This window comes from Halichoeres trimaculatus, unplaced genomic scaffold (genome assembly GCF_033239565.1).
Source record: "Halichoeres trimaculatus isolate MK-OKI-2021-1 unplaced genomic scaffold, fHalTri1.1 fHalTri1_scaffold_2, whole genome shotgun sequence".
Classification (NCBI taxonomy): domain Eukaryota; kingdom Metazoa; phylum Chordata; class Actinopteri; order Labriformes; family Labridae; genus Halichoeres; species Halichoeres trimaculatus.
Genome location: NW_027437180.1, coordinates 1,337,986 through 1,363,641, shown reverse-complemented (window position 1 = coordinate 1,363,641; position 25,656 = coordinate 1,337,986). Strand labels below are relative to the sequence as shown.

The following is a 25,656-nucleotide window of genomic DNA, read 5'->3' as shown; positions in this document are numbered from 1 at the left end:
AAACATAGTTACAGGCTATTAGCCAGCTGCTAGCACTAGCCTAATGTATCACTAGCTAACTCATAAATGAGTAAAACAAAGACAAATCAAACGGCATAATTACCTGTCCAGCAGAAATTCAGCAACCATGCCGTTGCTTCGTAGAGCTTAAAGATTTTGACCATTGTGGAAATGAAGCCTAAATGTTGACTCATGCTTTTCCTCTCTTTTCATATTTCTCGGAGAGAAGTAACAGCGTGTGTTACTATCAGTTTGTTAACAACTTTTAACATTTACTGACAAAAATGTTTCCAAAGATGAGTGATTGGACCTTTAAAGCTTTTCTGAATTAGGGGTGAGGTCTTACTGAGTGAAAGGTGGAAGCAGCTACCTGTCTGCTTTGGTGTCACCTCACTTAGTCACTAAATGTATCTGGTTGTGTTCATAATAATAATGATATTATATTTTATCTGTAACACACTTCTCATTTAAACAAATCTCAAAGTGCTCCAAAAATGTTTGTAACATTTGTGATGTTGGAGCCTTCTACATTCATATGCACTCTCACCTGGTGATGGTTGTACAGAATGTTGTGGGCTGTCACAGTTGTTGTGATGATGGAGGGGTGGGCAGGGCTAGATGTGACTGACATGCCAAGGCCGCTGACCACCTGCACAGATAGGTCACCGGCCGTTACTGGTTCAGATGTCACAGTGACGTCACACCTGCCCAGCACACCATCCCACTGGTCAGAGAGGACCTAACAGAAGCATGACAGAGAAAGAGAGATTTTATCTTTCCTGTAATGGCAGTCATATTTAAAAAAAAAAAAAGAAAGAAAAAGAAAAATCATGACTTGACATTCGGAAACAGGAATTAGATTACTAATGGTAGTATGTCTGTTAAAACCAGCGGCAGTCAGAGAGACTAAGGACGCTGTCACACTGGCCAATCGTGCCTAAGCATGCTTCAGCCCTAAAGCATGTTTGGAATGGCCAGTGTGACCACAACTGTGCCGTGCTCAAGCACGATTCGCTTCTGTGCTTCGGCACGCTTCAAAGAGGTGGGCTTCGGCACGGTTTACTTCATGCACAAGCACAAGCACGCGGACAGCACGTGCAATCCCTTACGTATGATCGCAGCGAGCGCATCTCTCTACAATCATTTTTAAAAAAGCGGGGTTGTTAGAGGGCTGTGTCGGGCGAAAAACAACTCACTATAAGTCCAAAAGTCTCTACAGTTGTAGCAGTGCTCTCTGTGTCTCATTGGGCTGACTCTGATGAGATCACGCTTTATGTAAACAAATGCTTCACAATGATGTAGGCGGGCAGTGCGCATGTGGTACCCGCTCAAGTCTGGTTCATGTTGGGGTAGTGTGACCGCTGGCCGTACTCTCCAGCTGGGGAACAGCGCTGCGGGGGGCAATCGTGCTTAAGCACGGCACGGCATGGCCAGTGTGACCGTGCTCTTAAAGGGGCTGTGTGTCATGATCCAGGCTGTGCTGAGGCTGCTCTTCCTCTCGCTTCCCCCCTTCCCTCTTTGTGGAGCTGCTCAGAGGTTTCCCGCAGCTGCACTCTGCACACCTGTTCTGAGTTGGCCGATTAGGTGCGCTGGCACTTAAGCTCTGGTGGAGGAATGGGCTGGCGCCAGTTGATTCCTGCTCTCACTGTGGTAATCAGGTCGAACAAAGTATCAGTGTTTTTGTGCTTGTGTGTTTTTGAGAGTCTTTTGGAGTATAACACTTCTTCTGTGTCTGTGATTTTTTGGTCTTGATCAAGTTCGTAAGGGCTTAGGGCTCAGGGTTTAAGCCAGGTACACCCTGGATTTTTAAACTGTTTGACTCACCCCTTTCTCAAACTGCATGGCTTGATTGCTTAGTTCAAAAGTTTGAAGCCCTCGAATCATGTTCTCACACTATACGACCTGATACTATGATGTGACTTGACTGCACACTTTACGTCCATGCATCAGACTCTGTATCCTTCTTCTTTGGCGTTTGGGAGCTGGAAGTAAAAACCCAGAAGTGGGGGACGCACACGGAAGATGCTGAAGAAATACCATCACACTACCTTGGCAATTTGTGCCATTCTGTGTGAAGAAGCAACAAAAAAGAAGAAAGAAAAGAAAAAAAAGAAGAAGAAGAAGAAGAAGAAGAAGAAAAAGAAGAAGAAGAAGAAGAAGACATGTATAGACAAGGAATTGGCTTGAGACAAGTCAGCTCGTGGCACTGCTTCTACTGTGATACCTTCACATGGAGCGACCAGGATTTCAAACACGTTTGAATTTTCTTGTGATCAATGGATTTGTGATTGGGAGCACAATGTGAGGCCTAAATCTCTACTTGTTTGGTCTTTAAATGAACGGGCTCTCTACTCCGCATGCGCAGGAACGCGCCAACTCGTGTTCGCTCCTCAGCTTGTCAAAATAGTCCAGCGTCAAGACTAGGGCGTTCACGCGGCGTGTGACAGGTGTTTCACGCAATTAAATTTGAGAGTTCGTGTCCAGTGTGGCCGTGGCATAAGAGGTAATGTATTGCCACTCCATTTTCATCTCCACTTCAAGTTATGAATGAGGAAACTCCAGCAGCAGCAGCAGCTTGCCTTTGTAAAAATGACTGTTTTTCACTGCTGATAGTTGGTCACTGTAATGCTGGCCCCTGATGTAGCTAGTGTTTCATTCTAACCCAGCAAAAGGTTGGTGCTTTCTAAGCACCAGTTCTGAGCTCCTGGAGCCAGAGCTTTGTCTGTGGAAACACACCACCAGCACCATTTTGGTCAAAAACAGGGTATGAGTGGTGGACTCATGGATCAGACACTTGTAATGTTTGAGCTTAATGGCCACATTCCAGAACAGCACAGAGCACAGATTATAACACTTGACCCCAGCCATCCACCCTACTTATTCTTCACACTCCTCCCATCTGGATGCAGAAATAGGTGCATAGCCTGGAAAAGGGCACATTTCAGCTGGAGCTTTCCCCTCTGCCATCACTCTGTGTGTTTTATATATGTGTATGACAATGTGTGTGGCTATGTGTTTGCTGTGAGTGTATGGATACGGAGGTAACTTGATATGTGTGTGAACTTTTTCTTTCTTTTATTTCTACTGTGCAGACAGGGGCAACACATTTTCTATTTAGAACAATAAAAAGATCTATATATGTGATGTTACAGATTGAACAGTTAGACACATGCATTCAGAAGTTTAGAGAGGGTCTGACTGAGTTCACCTGTAAAGGTTAGAGTGCAATAAAGGAGCATTCTGGAATTTCATCTGAAAGCTGGTTATCCTAAAATCTGTATGTTATTAGTGTAGCTACTGGTCACACACTCTTTGTCTCCTGCAGATTTCCCTACTTGAAGGATAAGTTTGGTTTATACAGCTTTTACATTGTTAATAGAATGAAGTAGAACAAAATACTCACCCAGAAGGCTTTCCTGATCCAAGCAGTGCTTCGGGAGATATTTAGATCCAAAAATCATGCAGCGACGTCTGTATAATGGGATCCATCGGGGCATAGACAGCGGCGCTCCTAAAACTGCATTAATTGTCAACCGTTTTTTGGACGATTAATGCTTTATTCTATTAACAATGTAAAAGCTGTATAAACTGAACTTGTCCGTTAAGGAGAATAGTGGGGGCAACTCTCATACATCAGGCATCCACACTATTCCAGGCGGTGCCTCAAAAAAACAAACAAAAAAAAAAAAAAACATCACCGGTTTCTCCCAGCATGCACTTGCAGTTGAATACCAATACAAAACAGAGTCAGAGAGACAGCATTTAAATGAGACATTTACAGGGGGGAGAGACAGAGAAATATGATGAGGACATGAGGAAGTAAAAGACATCATACTGATCTGATGTCACTGTCACCTACATGGATTGATGTCTTCCCAGGGCGTAGACCAATCAGAGAGTTCTTTGAGAGGGAAACCACACTTGGATCTTCTATCCTGAGCCAATCCCAGACCAGGTCTGTTACATCCACAAACCACTCAAATGACCCCAGGAGGTGTGTGTTCGTGCCTTCGGAGTCCTTTGCTGTGAACTGGGTCAGAACCTGGACTGAGGAGCGCTGATAGACTGGCACACACCTGACGGACAGGAGACAAGTGACGACTGATTAAAAGTCTGTGATACTCAACCACACAGGTGACGCACCTGCCTGTGAGCTGTATTCCACTTCAGAGGCTGGGAACTGCAAGGTTCCCACAAGACCAGTCGTGTCCTTCCTCTTAGCCCAAGAATCCATCCAGTGCATCCTCAACAGCATTTCTCCCATTCATTGCATGCCAGTTTATACAACACAATAGACACCCAGTTAAGGTAAGAAAAAAAAAAAAAAAAAAAAACCTATTAACCCCCATCCCCACGGATCAATGAATTTTTAAAACAGATTTTCCAAACATTCAATCCAGTGATTGTTGACCCTGTCATTTTTCTATCCGTCTATTCTTCTCTGACCTCTGGCATCAACAAGGCATTTTGTTAAACTACTGCTCACAGGATATTTGCTCTTTTTGGGACCATGGTTGTGGGTTAAAATCCCAGTTGATCAGCAGTTTGTCATATACTCTGGCGAGCCCATCTAGCTCCAATGGTAATGCCACATTTTAAGTCTCTTGCTCAGTTTGAACTTGAGCAGCTTGTCTTCACTATGTCCACATGATGAAATGCTGCAGAGCTGCTGCCATATGATTGGCTGACTGGATAAGGGGCAGGTATTTGTGCTCATAAGCAAGTGAGGAGATATTGATGTCTTCAGATTTTTGGAGGTGCAACGACTTTGTGAAGCTGTCCAGTTTTGCATCCTCACAGAGTTCAACTAATGAGGACAGCCTCCTTGAATGAAGTGGATCTGGAACCTGACTAAGATTTAAGCTCTTCATGTTGAGACAAAACATTTTTATGGACTGACTTAATAACCCAGGGGAATAGGACTTGATCTGTGTAAAACAAGCACCCCACATAGAGACGTTGCAGTCACAGGGTTAGTCACAGGATTAATCCCTGGTTCCAAAAGAATGTGTAGCATATCATCTACAGCTCCCTTTCTCCACTTACCATCTCTCTGAAGCTATACCCTCAGATTAAAGGCAAAAGAAGCCGACTCAAAAGAAGTAACTTTGGCAGCTAGTTCTCACCCGTTCTCTGTAAAGTGGTTCCAGCCATCAATGGCGTTGAGAACAGGGTCTGAAAGGGACACTTGCAGGGGCACTGAAGGAGCCCATACCTCCAGACACAGAGAGCCACTAAGAGTGCCTAGATGGAACTTCACCACAGCACAGGTGTTACCCTGTCCTGACTCGCTGCCATCCACAAAGAGGGAAGAGCAATCACTGGACACCTGAAGGGAGGACAGAGGAGGAGGCTGATCACCAAAGACTCCAGGTTTCTGCTCCTCAACAGTCTATACCTCAAACAGGGGAAAATACAGTAACTGATGATAGAAATCATTTTTCTCTCACCTTGATAGTGTTCTCAATGGTGGAGTGACAGGTAACTGCAGAGGTGACATCAGACACCTTCCCATCATGGCTGACAGAGAGCACGGTGACAGGGATTGACACTGGCTGGTTGGTCAGGATGGCTGTGTTGATGATTGTGTTGCTCTGACATCAGAGGGTCATAAAACATAAATTGGAATGATGTTAGGATCAGTCTTTCAGGTTTAAGAAAAGATAATCATAGGAAAAACAAGAGCATGTGAATAAACAGAGATATGAAAGAAGCACCTCTGTAATTGGGACAATGCCAGAAATGTGTCGGTCAGTGAATGAGAAGACACTCACTGCTTCCCCATGTGGTGGTACTGGGTTATTACGACCAGAGTACTCCACAAACCAGTTAGCTGACACTGTCATAGCCACACCAAAGTTGTGCTTGAGGCCATCAAGAGACAGACACACCACCTGCTGGAGGACAGGGGGACTGCAGGGAGACAAAGTGCAGTGTCAGAACTGACAAATTGCTGTCAGCATTTTGTGGGTTGTACACCTTCCTTGAGATTTCTTTTGCCTTTGATGTTTTTATCTAATTTCTAATAAGTTAGAGTAGCTTCACAGGTATAAGAATTGATACTTTTAATCTGGATCTAATATCAGTAAAGTTAGCTTTTAAGTGTGGAATACTTCCAATAGATGAGTTTATCCTGGCTGTAACAGAAACCCTCCTGGATAAACAATGTTCACTAAGCTCTTGTCTCTAAACATTATGTTTGTCTGCAAGAAAATTTTAGTGTTTTGCTGCTGAACACAAAGGATCATTTAGGTTTTTGGAACGCAGGTGCTTTGTGTATTTTAACTGATGTATCAGGGTGTAAACAGACCTTTTCTTTGTAGTGAGAATGATTTCTATGGAAAACAGCAAAAGAGCACAGAGGCACCATGTGCTTTAGAGTGGAGCACTTCAAGTGCAACTGGTTCAATTATTTTACACAAATAGCTGCTGACAAAGTGTCTAAGTGGTAAACAGACATTTTTGACCATTTTATAGCCTAAAGATCTGATTTTTATATAACTTCCCACTGTGATATGACACATCAAGGACATCCTACCCTGCCTCCAATCAGTAAGAAGAACGAGGAGGCTACAAGCTGACTTTTCTGACACAAGACTGATATAATAATACCTGTCTGTCTGTCTCTGTTTGTCTGGTTGTCCTGTTGCCCCAAGTGAGGGCTGTGTTAGAAGTAGCATGGAGGTAACAGAGGTAGATAAGACTTATCATTTGGTTAAACTATGTGTCAGTAAATGAACTAAAGCCCTGCATCTTGTTACAGTTTGTGAGGAAACCTCATATTAGTTGATAGTTGAAAGTTCACAGTAAATTGTTTCTGAATACAGTGAACTGACAAGGGGTTCACGCCTTGGTTGTAGATCATGCATGTAGAAACATAATGCAGGATATCTGCAGGGTCTTAAAATGTCTAAAATTCACTCAATAACTCAAAAAATGTCTCAAATACAATTTTGAAAGGTGTTGATAATGCATAACCATAACTAAAGTTAATACATAAACTTCAGTTTCACTTTTAAATGTTTCGAGGACTGGAGGCTACTATACGAAACTGGAGAACCTGTTCAGCCCAGTCAGAATTTATTGAGCACAAACAGCTAATGTGTGGTGCGCGCCCGGGTATGGGGCGCCGTTTGTAAAGCAGCATATGCTAAAAATACCCAGCAACGTTTTGTCACATTTAGCTTCAAACCATGTGCAAAAAACGGGTGTGATTTTTTTTCTAGTGACCTTTTATGACATTTAGAACAATATTTGTCATCTTAAAAAAATCTCAAATAGTTAAATCTAAATCTAAATGTTAAATCTATATCTAAATGTTAAATCTAAATGTTAAATATAAATCTAAATCTAAATGTTAGATCTAAATATTAAATATACATCTAAATCTAAATGTTGAATCTAAGTCTAAATCTTAATGTTGAATCTAAATCTAAATCTAAATGTTAAATCTAAATCTAAATGTTAAATCTAAATGTTAAATCTAAATCTAAATGTTAAATCTAAACGTTAAATCTAAATGTTAAATCTAAATCTAAATGTTAAATCTAAATCTAAATCTAAATCTAAATGTTAAATCTAAATGTTAAATCTAAATCTAAATCTAAATGTTTAATCTAAATGTTAAATCTAAATCTAAATGTTAAATCTAAATGTTAAATCTAAATCTAAATCTAAATGTTAAATCTAAATGTTAAATCTAAATGTTAAAACTAAATCTAAACGTTAAATCTAAATGTTAAATCTAAATCTCTTGGACCAAACTAAATATTTAGCTAACATGCAAATTGAAACTCCCGGTTACAGGAATTACCAAAGTAAAAGCTCACAGAGATTGTGGTGTTTAACATTTTATCATGCAGTGTCAGAAATAAACGGCTGCCAGCACAGCTGAGAGAGAGAATCTGATCTATTAAATTGTGGTGTATTCGCGGAATGAATTAAAAAGATATATATCGCACAAAATGTCGAGGGAGACTGGTATGGCTGAGAGCATAGGTAGGGCTGTTCTGGCAGCCAGTTACGGCGTCAGCTACATCGCCTGCTGCAGAGCAACCGCACTCGGTGTTTCCAACTTGCCTCGCATTAGTTAGCCGACGACCTTAGTTAGTCCATTCGCTAAAGTGCCCTTCATGCTTAGCATATCTGCTTCGTCTTTTATTGCCAAGCATGTAAACGTTAAAAAACAGTACAGAAAATGTAGTTAATGCGTTGTTTATGTCATTACAGGCTGCCAAGAACTCTCTTATTCCACAGGTCTGCAGCTACACTGTCCACCTCCCCCTTGTAGACTTGGGTGAAGTTAGAGATGTTACGTCTACAAAATCACAGCACACATCTTCACAACCGTCCTCAATGTTAAACTAAACAACTTCCTAACTTAACGTACATTTCTCTAAGGTAAGAGCTGTAGTATACTTAAAAGATATGCTTGATCATTGAGGTGAGTTTGGTGCCACTACAGTTAACAACAATGCAGTTGGTACAGTTGTTGTAGAGGCAACATCTCTAACTGTACCCAAGTCTACAAGGGGGGGACCTCGAAGTTGTCACTGTGGGACTATACCGTGCGGTATGATGTCCCTGTGGAGGTGGACGATGTGGCTGGTCCAGGTGAAATAAGAGAGTTCCTGGCAGCCTGCAGTGACATAAACAAAATGCTTGAGCTAATGGAAAACACCATTTGGGTTGGAAAACACCGAGTGCGGCTGCTCTGCAGCAGGCGATGTAGCTGACGCCGTAACTGGCTGCCAGAACAGCCCTTCCTATGCTCTCAGCCATACCAGTCTCCCTCGACATTTTGTGCAATTTATATCTTTTTAATTCATTCTGCTAATCAGTGGCGAACCGTGGCCCCAGCCACTGGGCCTTCAGTAGGACCATGGGACCACACGTGGCAATAAACAATCAAACCAAGAAATAAAAACAATAGCCAGAATTATGTGACATGGAAGTTTAGTATATTGATAGTTTTGTGGGATTACAAATTTATCATGTGCCTGAACACTGCAATACCTAACACAACTTCAAACAATAAAAAAAATTAGATATAAAATTGAAAAAAAAAAAAAAAAAACAGAGTTTCAAGTTATCCAGCAACCACACAGTCTTCTCCATTACTTTCTGCCATTTCTCTTCACGTTCTGCCAACTAGATCTTCTCTTTTCTCCTCACTCACTCACAGCTACAGTTCGGCGCTTATCCATTAAAGTGATAGTCCGGGATGGAACAAGTTGGGTCCTATCACAAGGTTTAGGGCAGAAATGACCCCTACAGCAGTGTTTTAGTGCAGCAGAAGCCTCGCACCAAACACCCCCTCCCTGCTCCTCTGCCAGTTTCCTCTGCACTCAGACGGGGCACATTTTACTTGACCAAAAACACAAATAAACGGACTCCCACCGAAAAAATCTGGTATCTGTCTGCATTCACGCTTTATTTAGAAAATTTTCAGTGCATTACTTTCACACAAAACACCGCTAAAAAAGGCTCTAGTTCTCATCGTGTCTCTTCGTCCTGGCAGACTACCTGCGTTTGTTTATATCTTGCACGCTGCGCGCAGACTGATACACTAAGCGGCGAGAGTCTCGTAGCCAGCTGTGGCTCTGCAGCGGAGGTAGCGCTGTTTTACGACACGATGAGAACTAGTGCCTTATTTAGCTGTGTTTTTGTGTGAAAGTAACGCGCCGAAAATTCTCTAAATGAAGCATGAATGCAGACCGATATCAGATTTTTTCGGTGGGAGTCCGTTTATTTGTGTTTTTTGTCAAGTAAAATATGCCCCATCTGAGTGCAGAGGAGCAGGGAGGCGGTGTTTGGTAGGTATTCGCGAATACCCGGAAGATGTCAGGAAATGATCCCGCCCACAACTTAACAAAATATGATTGGCTAAGACAGCTGTCATTGTCAAATTGTGTCCACATTCGCTTGAGTTACACAGGCATTCGTTGCAGTTACTGAAGGCCCTGCCTGCCAGAATGTGTCGCTGATTTACCCAGATACCATCAACAGGAAAATTGTGATTGGTCCATTTTCCATTTAGTTATATTAACCCACTGTTGCCAGGACAAGTTTATAAAAATAATATAAAACTCATTGCTATGATTTCATTGATTAAAATGAATAAATAAAAACAAAATAAAAGAAAATAAAGAAATAAAATAATTATCTAGGAGTACAAAAATTCTTTCAATATTTCTTATTAGGCCTTCACTGAATTCCTTGAAGGCCCTGAGGGTTCCCCACTGCCGCTAATACACCACAATTAAATAGATCGGATTCTCTCTATCAGCTGTGCTAGCAGCCGTTTATTTCTGACACTGCATGATAACACGTTGAACACCACAATGGTAGCACCGTGAGCTTTTATTTTGGTACTTCCTGTAACCGGGAGTTTCAATTTGCATGTTGGCTAAATATTTAGTTTGGTCCGAGAGATTTAGATTTAACATTTAGATTTAGCTTTAGATTGAACATTAGATTTAACATTTAGATTTAGATTTACATTGAACATTTAGATTTAACATTTAGATTAAGATTTAACATTTAGATTTAACATTTAGATTTAAATTTAACATTTAGATTTAAAATTTAGATTTAGATTTAGATTTAACATTTAGATTTAGATTAAGATTCAACATTTAGATTTAGATGTATATTTAATATTTAGATTTAGATTTAACATTTAGATATAGATTAAACATTTAGATTTAGATTTAACTATTTAAGATTTTTCTAAGATGACAAATATTGTTCTAAATGTCATAAAAGGTCACTAGAAAAAAAATCACACCCGTTTTTTGCACATGGTTTGAAGCTAAATGTGACAAAATGTTGCTGGGTATTTTTAGCATATGCTGCTTTACAAACGGCGCCCCATACCCGGCAGTGTTTTACAAGGGCTGAAGATTTATCACCCAGCGCCACTTCTCCTTGTACGCTCTCCCCTGCCATATTGGGCACGGGAGGCAACTGTCTGTTACCAGACCATGCTCCATGACTTTGCCTAAAACACAACCATCTTAACGTAACAAACTTTCTGTAACATCAGTTGCGCTTGATCAAAACAAAAAAAAACAAAACAAAAAAAAAAACAGGTCAAACTGCCCTGCTTCACCATGATGTTGGAGTCTGAGAAAAGACTGTCAATCATCCTCCTTCTTATCAGCTGACGCTCACACAAACTGTGGCTAAGGCTAAGGCTAATGTACTCTTGCTAAAACATTAGCCCTAAACTATTAGACCTACAGTGTTAAGTGCTGATGTTTTCTAACAGGTGGTGTTTGTTTCATGGTGTTCACCTACCTGAGTAATGTTCTGATCCTGAATTTAACTCTGAGGATCTGAACAGGACATATGGCTTTACTGTTTGTTTTCAGACAGATCTACTGAGAGCTGTCAGCTTCTTCATAAACACACAGTGTTGGGAAGGGTGCGTTTGATTTATTCTCCCAGTCTGCCTTGTTTGTAGAATGTAGTAGTAGTAGTATTGGAATGAATAGTTGGTTCCCTCATTATCCAGTGGGTTTAGATTTTGAGACTCCTGTCGGACAAGCTGATTGACAGCTCTGCTGGGTGAAGCCAATGCCAAAACAAGCCATCCTCTGTGTTACGTATGAGCTCCTCCCTGTCCATTTATTTCAGGCACATAATTTTTGTTTTACTTTGAGCCATGTATTGGACTCCCACGGTAAATCCCACAACAAACATTTTGTATCCCAAAGCAAAAGAGCTCTGAATAAGTTCATATGCTTGCAAGTAATTCTTGACCTTTGGTTTTCCTCCTTCATGCTTTTTGTACTCTTTTTTGCCAGAAGGGAAATTAAATGGGTCTTAAATTGCATTCATGACAGTCTCAAAAAATGTCTGAAAAAGTCTTAAATTTGACTTGTTGAAGCCTGAAGAGACGCTGTTATACACTAAACAAAAATATAAACGCAACACTTTTGTTTTTGCTCCCATTTTTCATGAGATGGACTTAAAGATCTAAAATTAGTTCCAGATAAACAATATTACAATTTCTTTCAAATGTTGTTCACAAATCTGTCTAAATGTTTAATAGTGAGCACTTCTGCTTTGCTGAGATAATCCATCCCACCTCACAGGTGCGCCACATCAAGATGCTCATCAGACAACATGATTAGTGCACAGGTGTACCTTATACTGCCCACAATAAAAAGCCACTCTGAAAGGTGCATTTTTTTTTTTTTTTTTTTTTTTGCTTTATTGGGGGTCTGGGGACCCAGAACCAGTCAGTATCTGGTGTGACCACCATTTGCCTCATGCAGTGCAACAAATCTTCTTCACATAGAGTTTATCAGATTGTCAATTGTGGCCTGTGGACTGTTGGTCCACTCCTCTTCAATGGCTGTGTGAAGTTGCTGGATATTGGTGGGAACTGGTGCACGCTGTCATATACGCTGGTCAAGCACATCCCAAACATGCTCAGGTAGGATGGGTTATCTCAGCAAAGCAGAAGTGCTCACTATCACACATTTAGAAAGATTTTTAAAACAATGTTTGAAAGAAATGGTGGTATTGTTTATCTGGAATGAATTTTAGATCTTTAAGTTCATCTCATGAAAAATGGGAGCTAAAACAAGAGCGTAGCATTTATATTTTTGTTGAGTGTAAATCACGTAGATGAATAGAGCAGAACACAGGAGAGACTGAGCTCTTTACTGAGGAAATCAGAACCTATGACAGCTCCACAGTCAGCCCCATGTTACACCTGCTCGCCTCCATTGTAAGTAATTGAATTGTGTTTTAGCATTATTTTGGCTGAGCTGCTTTATCCTGTGTTGCTGTGTGCATCTTCTTTTGGGTTTTGCATGGTTTGGCGTCATTTTTCTATCTTTATGTTTATTATTTGTCTGATGTGACTCTGACTGGCACACTAGCTTCTCTCGTCAAACCTGCTACAAGACCTGTGCGATAAACTCACGACCTAATGTTATGGGGAGTGAGACTATTCAACAGAGACCCATGATAATCCATTTTGAACAACATGACATTAGCAACTAATAATGTAGGAATCAGCAGATTGTTGTACATAATCATTTACATAGATGTCCCAAAGCATTTGCACATTGTTCAAAGAAATGAGAAACTGCTTTTTTTGATGTGCACAGGTGACACAATGAGACGATTGAACAAGGGGTTATAAGAATTTCAATTCTGATCTGAGAAATGCTCAAAGCAACTGAGAAAAACTGGATTTACCTGTTTCCAATACACAATTAAAAGGAGATTACCAGCACAAGGATACAGACTATTTCTTAGTAGCTGTGAGGTTTCATCTTTATTTGTCTCTTAGTTAATGAATTCATGAACCAGTCTTTTTACTCTCTATTTTCTGTGCTGGAGCTGGAGCCAAGTCTTATCAAGTGAACTCACTTTCCCTGTCTGAGTTGAGGACTTATCACCCTGTACCTGGGTGGGACTGTTAACGTACGTGTGTGTGTGCTTCGTGGAGCTCTGTCTGTGGCAGAGGATGGACACTACATCATGTGTGGCGCCTTCACTTCTCTCCAAAGTCACAGTCCAGAGGTCAGAGGTCAGAGTCCTCTGAGCCACCATGGACACCAGACCCTTCATCACCTTTAGCCTGAGAGTACACACACACACACACACACACACACACACACACACACACACACAAACACACACACACACACACACACACACACACACACACACACACACACAAACACACGCACACACACACACCAAAATCAGACTTTTGTAGTTGGATTCAGGTGAGAGATACAGGAGGCACTTTTGTTTTTACCTGATGACCACAAACTCAGCGGTGAAGTTCCCTCGCAGGTTCACCGACGCTCTGATTGGCTGTCCAATTAGGACAGGGCCTCTGTTATAGCGCACCACAACATGAGAGTCCAAGTTAAGCTCCTCCTCATCCTGGCTGTTCAGACAGGTCTCTCTGTCTTTGGTCCTTCCCCCCACTCGCTCCTCCTCATTTAGTGTCAGTGCTCTAATGTGGACCAGTTTCCTCTGAGAGTGAGCCGCTCGTTCCTCCACACACCTGCTTGACGGTCAGACGGGTTCAAAATGACACAAAAATCACATTTACTCAACACTCAGAGGGTTCCTGCGTGTGCTGTGTGTCTCACCCATCAGCTGTCAGCTCAATGTCAGCCTCTGTGTCCACAGATGAGTAGAAGAGCTGAATCTGGTCCCTCTTTTGGCCCTGCTGGTGTCTGAGGGACCGTGGGGCACTCACCTGTGTGTCGGCAGGAACACTTGGATTGTACCTGAACACGAGAGACATTTTATCTCATTATGTAATACAATTATGAAGGGCACGTTGATATGTGGGTTAGTATGTGTGTCTGAAGAGACAGTGATGATGTGACAGAGAGCAGTAAATCTCAGACTGCTGTAAGGACAAGCTGACACAAGCTGGCCATTGTCCTGTCAGACTAGAACCCATGTCACAGACGCAGCCAGAGTCTGCGCAGCAGAGACGATGAGGGATTGTGGGAGAATCTGAGTGGAGCTGCGTGACAAAAATAACAATTATTTTTTTTCTTTCGAGAGTCTAATCACTTCTTGACTCTACCTACGGACATATTTTACAATCCCTGTAAAAAAGACACAAGAATGGCAGCTGTCAATTGTTATTGAACCTTCGTTTTTAACCTGGTATTACTAGTGAAGACGAAACTTTTCAGAAAAAAGAGGACTTGAATACAAGACAGCCAAATGATATCTTCAAATCACCACAACAATCGGACCTTAGAAATATTTCTTCGAGGAGTATTCATTTTTTAAAGTTTGACCACAGCCCATTTGGAATGGCTGGAAAGCCTGATTTTCAACCTATACTGCAGCCAGCCACCAGGGGGAGTAGTTTTTAAGGAGACCTCACTTCAAGCCGAGCAAGTGGACATCCATTTTTTTTTTCAGTCTATGGTTCAAACCCTCCTGACTTGAGAAGCATTACTCATTTTTGCAGAGGGTCATAACGTAACAGTCAACATGTTTAACCAATTTGATGTCAACCAATCAGGGTCTGTGACATGACTGTCTTGTATCTGGCATGGTTTTTGCAAACTGCAGTTCTCTTTATGAACACAGGAGTCAGTCAGGAAAGTTTTTCCTGGACCTCTACAGCAGTCCTCATGGTCTCACCTCAAAGGAGACATGGTGTGATGATGGTTAACATGGTGTCCACTGTGGTGATTTCTATGTCGCCGGTGCTTTCTCTTATGTGAACGCGGATGGGGGTAGCTGTTACTGTTCCACTTCATGAAATCCTCATGAGACTGTTTGACACTCTGATCTCTAAACCAGCTGCTGGGCAGGGTCAGGGTGACCATGCAGAGCCCCAGAGGACGCTGGGAACAGGAAGGAGAGATAGATGGATTACAAGAGGGACAGAGAGGAGGAGAGGAGAAAAACCAGATGAAACCCCACCTGCGTAACACAGGACGCTCTGTGCTCCTCTGTCTCCTTGAAGGCGTGCAGAGTAATGCAGGTACTTTTGGTGCTGGTGTCACCCTGCTTGTGGAACAGAGTTCTCACCCTGAACACCTCCTGCCCCCCTTCAGACCTCTCCCTCTGCACATGCTCAGAGAGGAGAGAGGCAGACATGGTGGAGGTGAGGATAGGCTCTGAAATGAGCTGTGGAAGGAGAGTGAGAGGTCAGTTAGTTTAGAGTCAACATCTCTGAACATCCCTCACCCCTCTTCTGACCTGTGTGACTGAATATGGGCCAAATGAAGCCTGGATGCCCGGTCTGGGTGCCTGGCCCGGTGGGGGCAGCATAAAGAGGCTCTGGGAGGAGGAGAAAGGGCTTGAGTTGGAGAAAAGAGGGCCAAGCTCCGCCTGAGAGAGGGGGAGAAACTGCCAAGGAGGAGGGACGACTGTCATGTGAACAGGGAGGGAGAGAGGGAGCGGAGGCTGCAGGAGGGAGGGAGGGACTTGGGGGTTGAGAGATGTGGAGATAGAGGCCAGAGAGACAGAAGGATGGGCGAAAAATATGAATATGTCAAAATAAACATCACAAATGTTAAGGAGAGATCAAAAAGTACCGCCAAGAACATTTAAAACCATGAAATTCCACTCCCTTTTTGGAAGCAAATTCGTAAGTCATGAAAGGCCCTAAAAGGACTTTATAAGTGTTTTGAAATAGTCTGACTTTTATATATTGGTCCAGTCATAATCAACTTTGTAAAACGAGATTATCAGCACCAACATGTGTTCTTTCTAAATGTTATTTCTCTCTATTGGTCTGATTTTTATGGTGGCCCTTAAGGGCAATGGGAATAAATATCTCAAAAGAGCAAAGTACATTTTAGAAGCACAAATACAAACCACAAATATATATTTAAAAAAAAAGAAAAATATGTTTCACAGAACATAAATAGATTTCATAGAACAAAAATATATATTTCAAAAAACACAAATACATTTCACAGAATGCAAATAAAAATCACAGATCACAAATAAGAAGTAACTAATCACAAAATCAACTTTGCCGATCACAAAATAAATCTCACCCAACCCAAATTTAATTTCACTGATCACAAAATAAATCTCACTAATGTTAACTGTAAAATGTATTTGTTTTTTGAAATATATTTTTGGTTTTTGAAACTTTTTTTATGTTCTGTGAAACGTGTTTGTCTTTCTTGAAATATATTTGTGGTTTGTAAAATGTATCAGTGCTTTTGAAATTTATTTTAAGCTTTTAAAAAATGTATTCCCATTCCCCTTAAGGGCCACCATAGGTTTTCCTAGGAGAATATAGTTCCATTTATAAAATGCAGACCTGAAGTCCCTTTGACAACACTACTCTACTACCGCACTACTGCCGTTTCTCTCAGCTGGAAAGGGTTTCTTGGATGTATTTTATAGCGAATAAACACTGGAGCTGGACTAGCAAAAAGAAAAAAAGGTCATGGGTAACTGCACTCACTGCTCAGCATAAAGTCCTCACAGGGCCCAAGCAGAGAATTATAATCATCAAATAAAATGTACTTCACACTTGCCAGTGAGGCAACTTGGAGAAAGAGGTTCAATGAGGTGATAGTTGAAAATATCAGGACAAAAAATCATTAAAAAAATAAAAAAATAAAAATAACAGAAACAATGGTTCTCTAATCAGTAAGAATAACTTTGTAAACGGGTTGTACTTAAAATTTTAACAGGGTTCCACACTTAAGACTTACCTTCAATCAGGATCCAGGAAAGTAGCAACAGCATAGTAACTCTTCCTCTGCAGTAATATGGATGACCTCTGACCTCCCTGCACACCTGCTGACAACCAATCCATGTCAGTCAGAATGAAACTTGTAAATGTATTACCACAGTACTAAATTTAGACCCTTGGTCTCCTGGTCCAAAGACCATCTGGAGTCCCCAAAATGATATGGATCAAACTATCCTAGAGACCATTAACTAACTAACTGTAACTTCGAACTGTCAGGAATTTCCCAAATGTACTAGTCAAAATCATATTTCTTATGATCTAAGATTCACATCAAGACTGAACACGAGAGGTTTTCCTCTTTAATAACCCAGTATTATAAAACCAGGATGTTAAAATGGAATATGCTTCAAAAACAGTGTTCACACACACATTGATAATGTGTGATTGGATTGAAAAATTTAATGTAGTATGGTTTGAATTACAAGTAACTTCAACTTACAATTAGTTTACTAAGAGTTAAAAATGTAAGTTATAGCAACATGAAAACATGTGTCAATGCAACTTTCAGGTAAGTAAGCACAAACAAAAACTTCCAAAAAAAATAAGTTAGTGAGCTTAACTCAAATTTTTTAACCAATTTGTTGCCTAATAATTTTGAGCTCTCGAAACTATTCTTTTTTTTTTTTTTTTTTTTTTTTTGGAATGGAGTTTTGTTCGTCTGTCTTTCTGGTAAGATCGATTTAGTCCAGTTTTTTTTTAATCCGTAATTGTTCATCTGAAGTTCTCCTCTTATACAAATTTTGAAGAATACAGAGTTGTGTCAGGATCTATCATTTTCAATCAGACTTCAACCACCACAACTAAACCCAATTTAACTGAAGGGCGAATCCTGAATCACCCTCTGGAGATTTTTTTTCTATGAGTGGTCAATTTGACGTAAATATATATATATTGAAAGAATATATAGCCCATGTAGACATGTTTTTATTAACAATACTATACAGATGTGCTTTTACTAACTTGGTTGTACACATGTGCTCATTGTTGTTGGTATGAATTGCAGGACACTTGAGGGGGGCTGGGGACTCCTGGGATTTTATGGAGCACCCAGAGTGTAGAGTGACCACAAGTGAAGTTAATGTTTATACCCAATAATAAAAAAAAGTAACTGTGTAACACGAATAACACAAGTCAGCAATTACTTTATTAGAGTTGAGGTGTTTCAGTCGAAGTGAGGAAGGTAAACAATTAAAGGAAGGAAGGAAGCGAGATTTGTGTGTCTAACAGTTTCTCTACAGATAAGTGAAGGGGGGCTGATCACCCACTTGATGAATGCCAGTCACAGACAGAGCCAGAAGACGGCCAGCAGCCAATCAGAGGGGGACAACACCTGAAGAGCCAATAAGAAGATGACTCAACCTGCATTCTTTAGAAAAACTCTGTTAGTGACTATATATTGGTGCTGAGAGAGAGAGTCGGGGTCAGTCTCATGAACTGTCTCTGCAACATGTAGGGAACAGGGAAATGAGGCTGCACCAGAGGTCTCTGTAAATGCATATTCTTGACATATTGTTAATAAATTTGTGTTCAACTGAGAACCAGGACGTCTCCTGATCCTTCCCCATCAACGAACTGCGCGGAAAGAGGTGAGAGGAGAATGGAGTCAGATTAATAATTTTAGTGTATTTTGGTCAGATTGATAGCATCACATTTCCAATAAGAAGTAGTTCAAGTATTTGAGAAATTTAGAGCTAAGACATCACTTGAGAGCGACAAACTATCTGTGAGGTACCCTGTCAGGATCGCAGTATGGGAAACTAACTGAGGTGAACAGTAAAAGGTACCCTGTAAGGCATGGCGAAAATGTACCCTGTCAGGAAAACAGTGTGGGAACATGACTTAGTGCACGGTTAAAGGTACCCTGTAAGGCAGCGTGGAAAAAGTAGCTCTGTCAGGATAGCAGCGTGGGAAGATACTGAGCACCCAGTTAGAGGTACCCTGCAAGGCAGCGTGGGAAAGCAGAGTAGGAGTGACACTTAGATGTATGTGATACAACTCACCTCATTTCCAACAATATATATATATATATATATATATATATATATATATATATATATATGGATGAAAAGAATTTGTTCACCACTAAATCACCCTGAAGCATGTCCTTCCTCTAGAGCACACTGGTAATGGTAATGGACTTGAGCTTATATAGCGCTTTTCTCGTCATGGACTACTCAAAGCTGCTGTACACCACAGGTCACACTTACCCATTCACTCTCACGTTCACACACTGATGGATCCAATCTTTACTATGACAGCTATCCATCAGTACATCTAACATAGTCACACCCTTTTCATACCCATTCACACACCACTGACGCAGCAGTGTGAGCTAAGTGTCTTGCCCAGGGCCCATCGCCATGTGTTGCCCAGAGCTGGGCTTGAACCTGCAACCTTCCGATCACCGACCAAGCGCATTCTCCAACTGCGCCACCAACACCCTTCCGCTGGTAGGGAAGAGCTGCAATTATTTCAAAAGTGAAGGTAACTAGAAAAGCACTTAGAGAGCGCAGACCTCCGCCAAGCTGGTTAGTGAGTGACCAAACTCAGCCAGCTTTTCTCATAAGAATGTTTGCAAGTGAGCACCCCAGACTGGTGTGTCGGTTTCAGCAGACACCCTGCACCGGAGAAGTGCTGCCAACCTAGCTTCTTTGAGCCATATTTAGCGAGATTTCAGACCCCTCTTGCAATGTTTTTTTCCTTTTAAATCGTGACCACTGACAAATCCAATTACTTTTTCTGGTGTTATTGGAGACTTGAGAGACTGTGAAGTTAAAACACGTAGGGCTCTAAATTCGTGGCTCAGTGCAGGGGGCGCAAGCCTGGCGCACCCTGTGCAGTGCTATTTTCGTGACGCGCACCACCGTGCGCTGCCAATTTGACAATTTGGTAGACCGTCTGCGCAGAGATGGGTGTGACTGCGCACCAGGGGGAGTTGACGGTGCACCAGGGGAAGGTGTCAGCGGATTCATGTTGGTGCAGTGACAATTTCGTGCCAGAAGAGTGCGCTGAAAGCTCGCCAGCTCCAACCTGGGCTATCCTTGGCACAAAGCGGAGCGCACCCTGCGCAGCTGTAATTTGGTGACAGGCGCACATGTGCGCACATGTCAACAAAGCCTCAGAGGCAGGTTTCCAGAGTGTCAGGCACATTTTAATGCAATGAACAATCAAAGCAACCACTATTTAATATAACCTTCTGAACCAGCATATACATTCATATCTATATTAACCGTCCCGTCACATCTGATGTCAGATTAAAGCCGTTTGTCATAATGGAAAGTTAACCTGACGGCAGCTGGAAGTTTGATGCACATCTTACAATCAAACAATAAACAGCCTTAACATCTGATACTGAGTAACAGAGTTGGGGTCCGTTACTCAAAAAAGTAAAGAGTTACCCGTTACTCGTTACTATTGAAAAAAGTAGTGCCTTACACTACTTGATTACTCCATGGAAATAGTAACGAAGTTACACTACTCGTTACACTACTTTATCCCCCTGATAAATCTTTATATGCTTCTAGAGGTTGTGTTCTACGCAGTATTCAGCCTCTTATTTCCTGGGCATAACTTGCATTTTACTGTCACGCTCTTCTCCTCTTGCTCTACAAAATCCAAATAATGTGCATATGAACTGTTATAGTAAAATTGGTTGCCTTATATAAATCTGTGCCCCACTGACAACACTGCACTCCCTCCTACTGTAAATGCCCCTTTGAAAGGATAATTTCGGTTTATACAGCTTTTACATTGTTTATAGCATGAAGTAGAACTAAATACTCACCCAGAAGACTTTCCTGATCCAAGCAGTGCTTCGGGAGCTATTTAGATCCAAAATCGTGCGGCGGACGTCCGTATAACGGGATACATCGGGGCATAGACAGTGCCGCTCCTAAAACTGCATTAATCGTCCAAAAACCTGTGTTTTTCACCAATATTCCATCATAGTCCGCTCCAAGTTAGTGCTCTGTTGCAGCAGTGTCACTCAAGACAGCGCTGTTTGGCTGTAATGACCTCTGAACTCACAAAGACTTTGTTTACGTTTGCTCCTCAAAGAAAGTCAGCTCTCCAGAAAGTACTGCCCATGCGCAGTCGGCTCTCCAGAGAGTACTGCGCATGCGCAGTACTCCTTTCTTTGAGGAGCAAATGTAAACAAAGTCTTCTAAATATGATTTTATTGATTCACAAAAGTTTTCATTGCATCCGCTTGAAAAATAGTCCGTTCCTTCTTACGGTTAAAACAGTAACGGAAAGCAACTGTAACTCTGAAGCGAAGATTAGCTTATTTGTAATTCACATTAAACTGAACGTTTCCATTGATGGTGAAATGGGACAAGGTGAATGGGACATCTTTGGGAATATTGATGCTGACGTCTCTGTCCTCATTCATGTCCATATTTCCTCTCTGCTGTGGCCCTGCAGCTGGCATACCTATAGAAATAATTTTTCACCGTTACAACTGCTCTCAATATTATCTCATCACTAACGCTTTAAGAGAGGCACGCTCCCGATCTGCTGCTGCTGCCAGAATTAGAGGACAGGATCTTGCTCCACTTTTCCCAATCTGTACTGGTCGGAGCCCAGTAGCTTCTCAGACTGCTCTCACATCTGTGCCCTGTCACAGACATGATCTCCCTACTTGCCAGACCTGCCTGAGAGAGGAGGTGGACAGCTGTGCTCCTCAAGCTGTGATTTGTGTATCTCTTAGAAAGCCCAGCTGCCTGGCTGATTTGGGGTAACATATTCCCGAGGTAATTGTGCCCCATGGGTTCACGAGAGTACCACACTGCTTGCCTTTTCAGTAGCTGTTGATCCTTTCTTAGTGGATGAAGGTAAAACGCTTTAGCGTTGGGAGGGCATAGGGATAGATATTTCTTGAAAGTGGCAACGGGGCAGTTTGGATTGTCAGGCTCAGCAAAGATGCATCCTCTGTAATTTTCTTTGCATGGATCTTTGGCATCTTTGTGGTTTTTTGTCTCAGCGTTGTGGGTGAGAGAAATATACTCGTTACCATTCTCATCCTCTTTCACAATGAAAGAGTCTCTTGTCAGGTCTCGATTGCCTTCTCTCCCCCGTCTTGCGAGATGCAGCTGTACATCAAACCACACTTTTCGGACCAGTCCGACCGCTGTGTGTGGAGACAACGCCTCTGAGCACCTGAGGAGCTGCAAATCTGTTGCTGAGATGGGAGGGTGATGCTGACTGACGTCTTTCCCGTTTTTACGGAGGGTTTTAATGACTGATTTGAATACCCCGTTGCTGGACTTGAAAGTAGCACAGTTCATAATATCAAATTTTGAGAAATTTCGAGATATCCCAGCCCTAATTGCAATGTAACTGGCAACTGAGTAGGTGTTGCCGCTGGAGTTTTGAACAGATGCATAAAATGATCGCAGCACCTGGTTGAGGCTTTCTGCGGAATAACCGTCAAAGTTTGTTGACATTTTCTTTTCAATTAGCCAGTCTTTAAACACATTCATGGCCCATGCCGTGTTTCGTTTAGTATTAACTTCGTGTCTGTCTTCCTCAATCTTGTCAATTTCGGTGTCATCTAATTCCTTGTGTCTTTCCACCTCTCTTTCTTTTTCTTCGCTGGTTTCCTCTCTTCTTCTTTTCTTTAGCGGGGACTGGTCAGCCATCAACCATGAATCCAATGTTTCGCCTTCTCCAAATATATTAAAAGTGATTTTGGGAAAATATTCCATTTTTGATGGAGCATCGGGAAACAACAGAAAATTACATTTGTCTTGCCGCAGGTATAAACGTTCGGCGGATTGATACATATGACGTGATTCGCCCGAGTCGTTCAGAAGCGTCCTTTGTGGTCCGCTATTCAGAATAACAGACCGTAGAATGTTGTAATTGACCAATCAGGATCGAGCATTTGACAATGCCGTGTAATAAGCCAAGATAAATGATGAGGGATGGAATTGTAACGTTATAAAGCAAGATGCAATTGGAGGAATTTCACTTGCAGTTCTCAACATACTAAGGATCTTTTTTCTTTTGTGATATTCCTCTCACTGACAGTGTCCTTTAAAAATGACCCCAGGTCTGCACACACATTTGACCATTTCTGAGCTGTCAAACTGCTCTGTCATGTTTTAGGGAGGTGGCCCATTTCTAATGTAACCTAAATAATTATCAGGCTGCTATTCTACCTGTGTATTTTAAACACTGATAACAAGACTGAGCCACATCACAGAAATCTTCATATGAACAGTCTACATTGTAGTGTTGTGCGAATCATGAACGAATCGTTCTATACCCGTAAATCACTTTACTGACTCGAGTATCATGCTTCTTCGCCCCAAATGACTAATTTACTGACTCAGTACAAAGCTCACGGTAGCCCAGCCCCTCACTCATATCACGGGAGAATGGCTGGTACGTAGAATGGCTCAACTCACAGTGTATACGGGTCATTAACTCACCCACAGTACATATGGATCACTAACTCACTCACAGTATGACTCATACGAGTCACCCGCCAGCTCGAACGTGCGTAGCATGGCTCGACTCTTAGCACATACGCGTCGCACTTACTCACTCACAGAATCACTCATACCATTCACTCGCCAGCTCGAACGTACGTAGCATTACTGTCTCAGTCCTGGAAAGGTTGGTGAGATTTTTTTCCCTGAATGCCAATTTGTTGTGAGGAAAATTCATTTTAAAGGAGGGGTGACTTTTTGATGACTGCTGACACTTTATTTTATTTCACTGTTGTTTAAGCTATTTCCGTCTATTTTCATATTTGTCAAGAGGCTTTATTTTACTTAAGATTTATTGTACATAGTTATTTCATCTAATGTTGCACTGTTTGAACTTTGTAATTTTTCTCAGTTATATTTATCTAATTTAATGTTATTTTATTTGTGAGTTAGAAAAATAAAAGTTTCTTTAATATATGTTGATCTTTTACTCTTTTTTCCACATTAGAGTGTATTAATTGTCCTTTTCAGTCATTTTGCTGGTATGAATCTCTCTGAAATATAGATTTCTATGCACTTTCAGGGTAACTGACTCGAGTGACTCAAATGACTCAAAAACCTGATTCACTTTGGTGAGTGACTCATTTAAACTTGACTCAGTAAAAAGAATCGAGTTTCCCATCACTACTACATTATGCTTATTTCAATTATCAATATGCTCAATGCATCTCCATGTCTCATGATAAAGGTGGATGAGATTGAGAGTGAGGCAGAGGCAGGGACAGCACACAAGGGCAGTGGAAGCAGCTGTTGCTGAGGTGAGTGCTGAAAGGTGACAGGTAGTTCTGAATAATGTCACATGACTTATTGAGAGGCCTAGTATTTTCTAAATCTTCTAACACCTAGTGCCACTGTACATGTATAAAATATTGCAAAAGCATAATCCTTGAATTAAATAGAGAACAAATACCAAAAAGTTGTCAGTGTCAGTCCTCTGTATTATACCAGAGCATTATAGTAGTCAGTAATTACAGATCATGCCCTCTGCAAGGAAAAACAATAGAAGAAAGAGATAACTTACAATCGGAAAACATGAGGAAATGCACCAGAATGCAGGAAATTGCATTTAGTTTTCTAAAAAATTTCTGGGGGGAAACCCCCCAGACCCCACACCAAAATATGTCCCCCTCACCTTCAAAAAGCTCCTGACACCCTTGGCCATACATTTAATATTGACCAAGGCTGCAGGGAGCAAATCACAGCCAGATGCTGCATTAAAAACCAAGAGAAACATAACAGAACACACACACACACACACACACACACACACACACACACACACACACACACACACACGCACACACGCACACACACATACACACACACACACACACACACACAGATTTACTTACCCACCTGTGTGCATCTATTTCAGCTCCAGATCTTCATCATTCTTCATCCATGTAAAAAAAAAAGCATTTCTGAGGTGAACTTTCAAATTTCTAAGCTGGGCTGCTGTCTTTCTCTCTCTTATACTCTTCTCCTTTGGTCTGCTGTGAACACAAACCTCTCCCTCTCTCTCTGTGCCAGATTCACACACCATAGATTTATTTATTTAATACAGTAAATAATCCCCTCTATCTCTGTCTCTCCCTCTGTCTCTCTGTTGTCCCTCCCCCAACCTCGCTGTGTTTTTTTATGTTTTTCTTTTTGCTCCTCCTCCTCCTCTTATTCCTCTAAATAACCAAATATTCACTTTTAGAGATGTGGGGTGTGTGGTGTGTGTGTGTGTGTGTGTGTGTGTGTGTGTGTGTGTGTGTGTGTGTGTGTGTGTGTGTGTGTGTGCGTGTGCGCGCGCGCGCGTGTGTGTGTGTGTGTGTGCGTGTGTGTGTTAGTCTCTAACTATCATTTCAATGATTGTCTCAGAATTTGAATTGCACAAGTCACAAAGTGAATTCTGGCTATCGGTCTTTTTCTAAAGATTGGTCT

The 25,656-nt window shown here is 41.5% G+C and overlaps 1 protein-coding gene across 1 annotated transcript in view; it reads right to left on the bottom strand.

The window, feature by feature from the left end:
- The window catches only part of tmem132a (transmembrane protein 132A), a 29,049-nt gene extending 3,940 nt beyond the window's left edge, over positions 1-25,109 (bottom strand). Inside the window, exons 1-13 of the mRNA XM_074665361.1 lie at positions 25,080-25,109; positions 17,193-17,277; positions 15,715-15,941; positions 15,436-15,642; positions 15,151-15,356; positions 14,130-14,270; positions 13,787-14,041; positions 13,451-13,603; positions 5,718-5,913; positions 5,451-5,594; positions 5,127-5,329; positions 3,860-4,076; positions 548-739 (exon numbers count right to left, since the gene is read on the bottom strand). Coding sequence (XP_074521462.1) covers positions 548-739; positions 3,860-4,076; positions 5,127-5,329; positions 5,451-5,594; positions 5,718-5,913; positions 13,451-13,603; positions 13,787-14,041; positions 14,130-14,270; positions 15,151-15,356; positions 15,436-15,642; positions 15,715-15,941; positions 17,193-17,226 — 2,175 coding nt within the window. The 5' untranslated portion in view covers positions 17,227-17,277; positions 25,080-25,109. The remainder of the gene's footprint in view (positions 1-547; positions 740-3,859; positions 4,077-5,126; positions 5,330-5,450; positions 5,595-5,717; positions 5,914-13,450; positions 13,604-13,786; positions 14,042-14,129; positions 14,271-15,150; positions 15,357-15,435; positions 15,643-15,714; positions 15,942-17,192; positions 17,278-25,079) is intronic.
- Between the last annotated feature and the right edge of the window lie 547 nt (positions 25,110-25,656).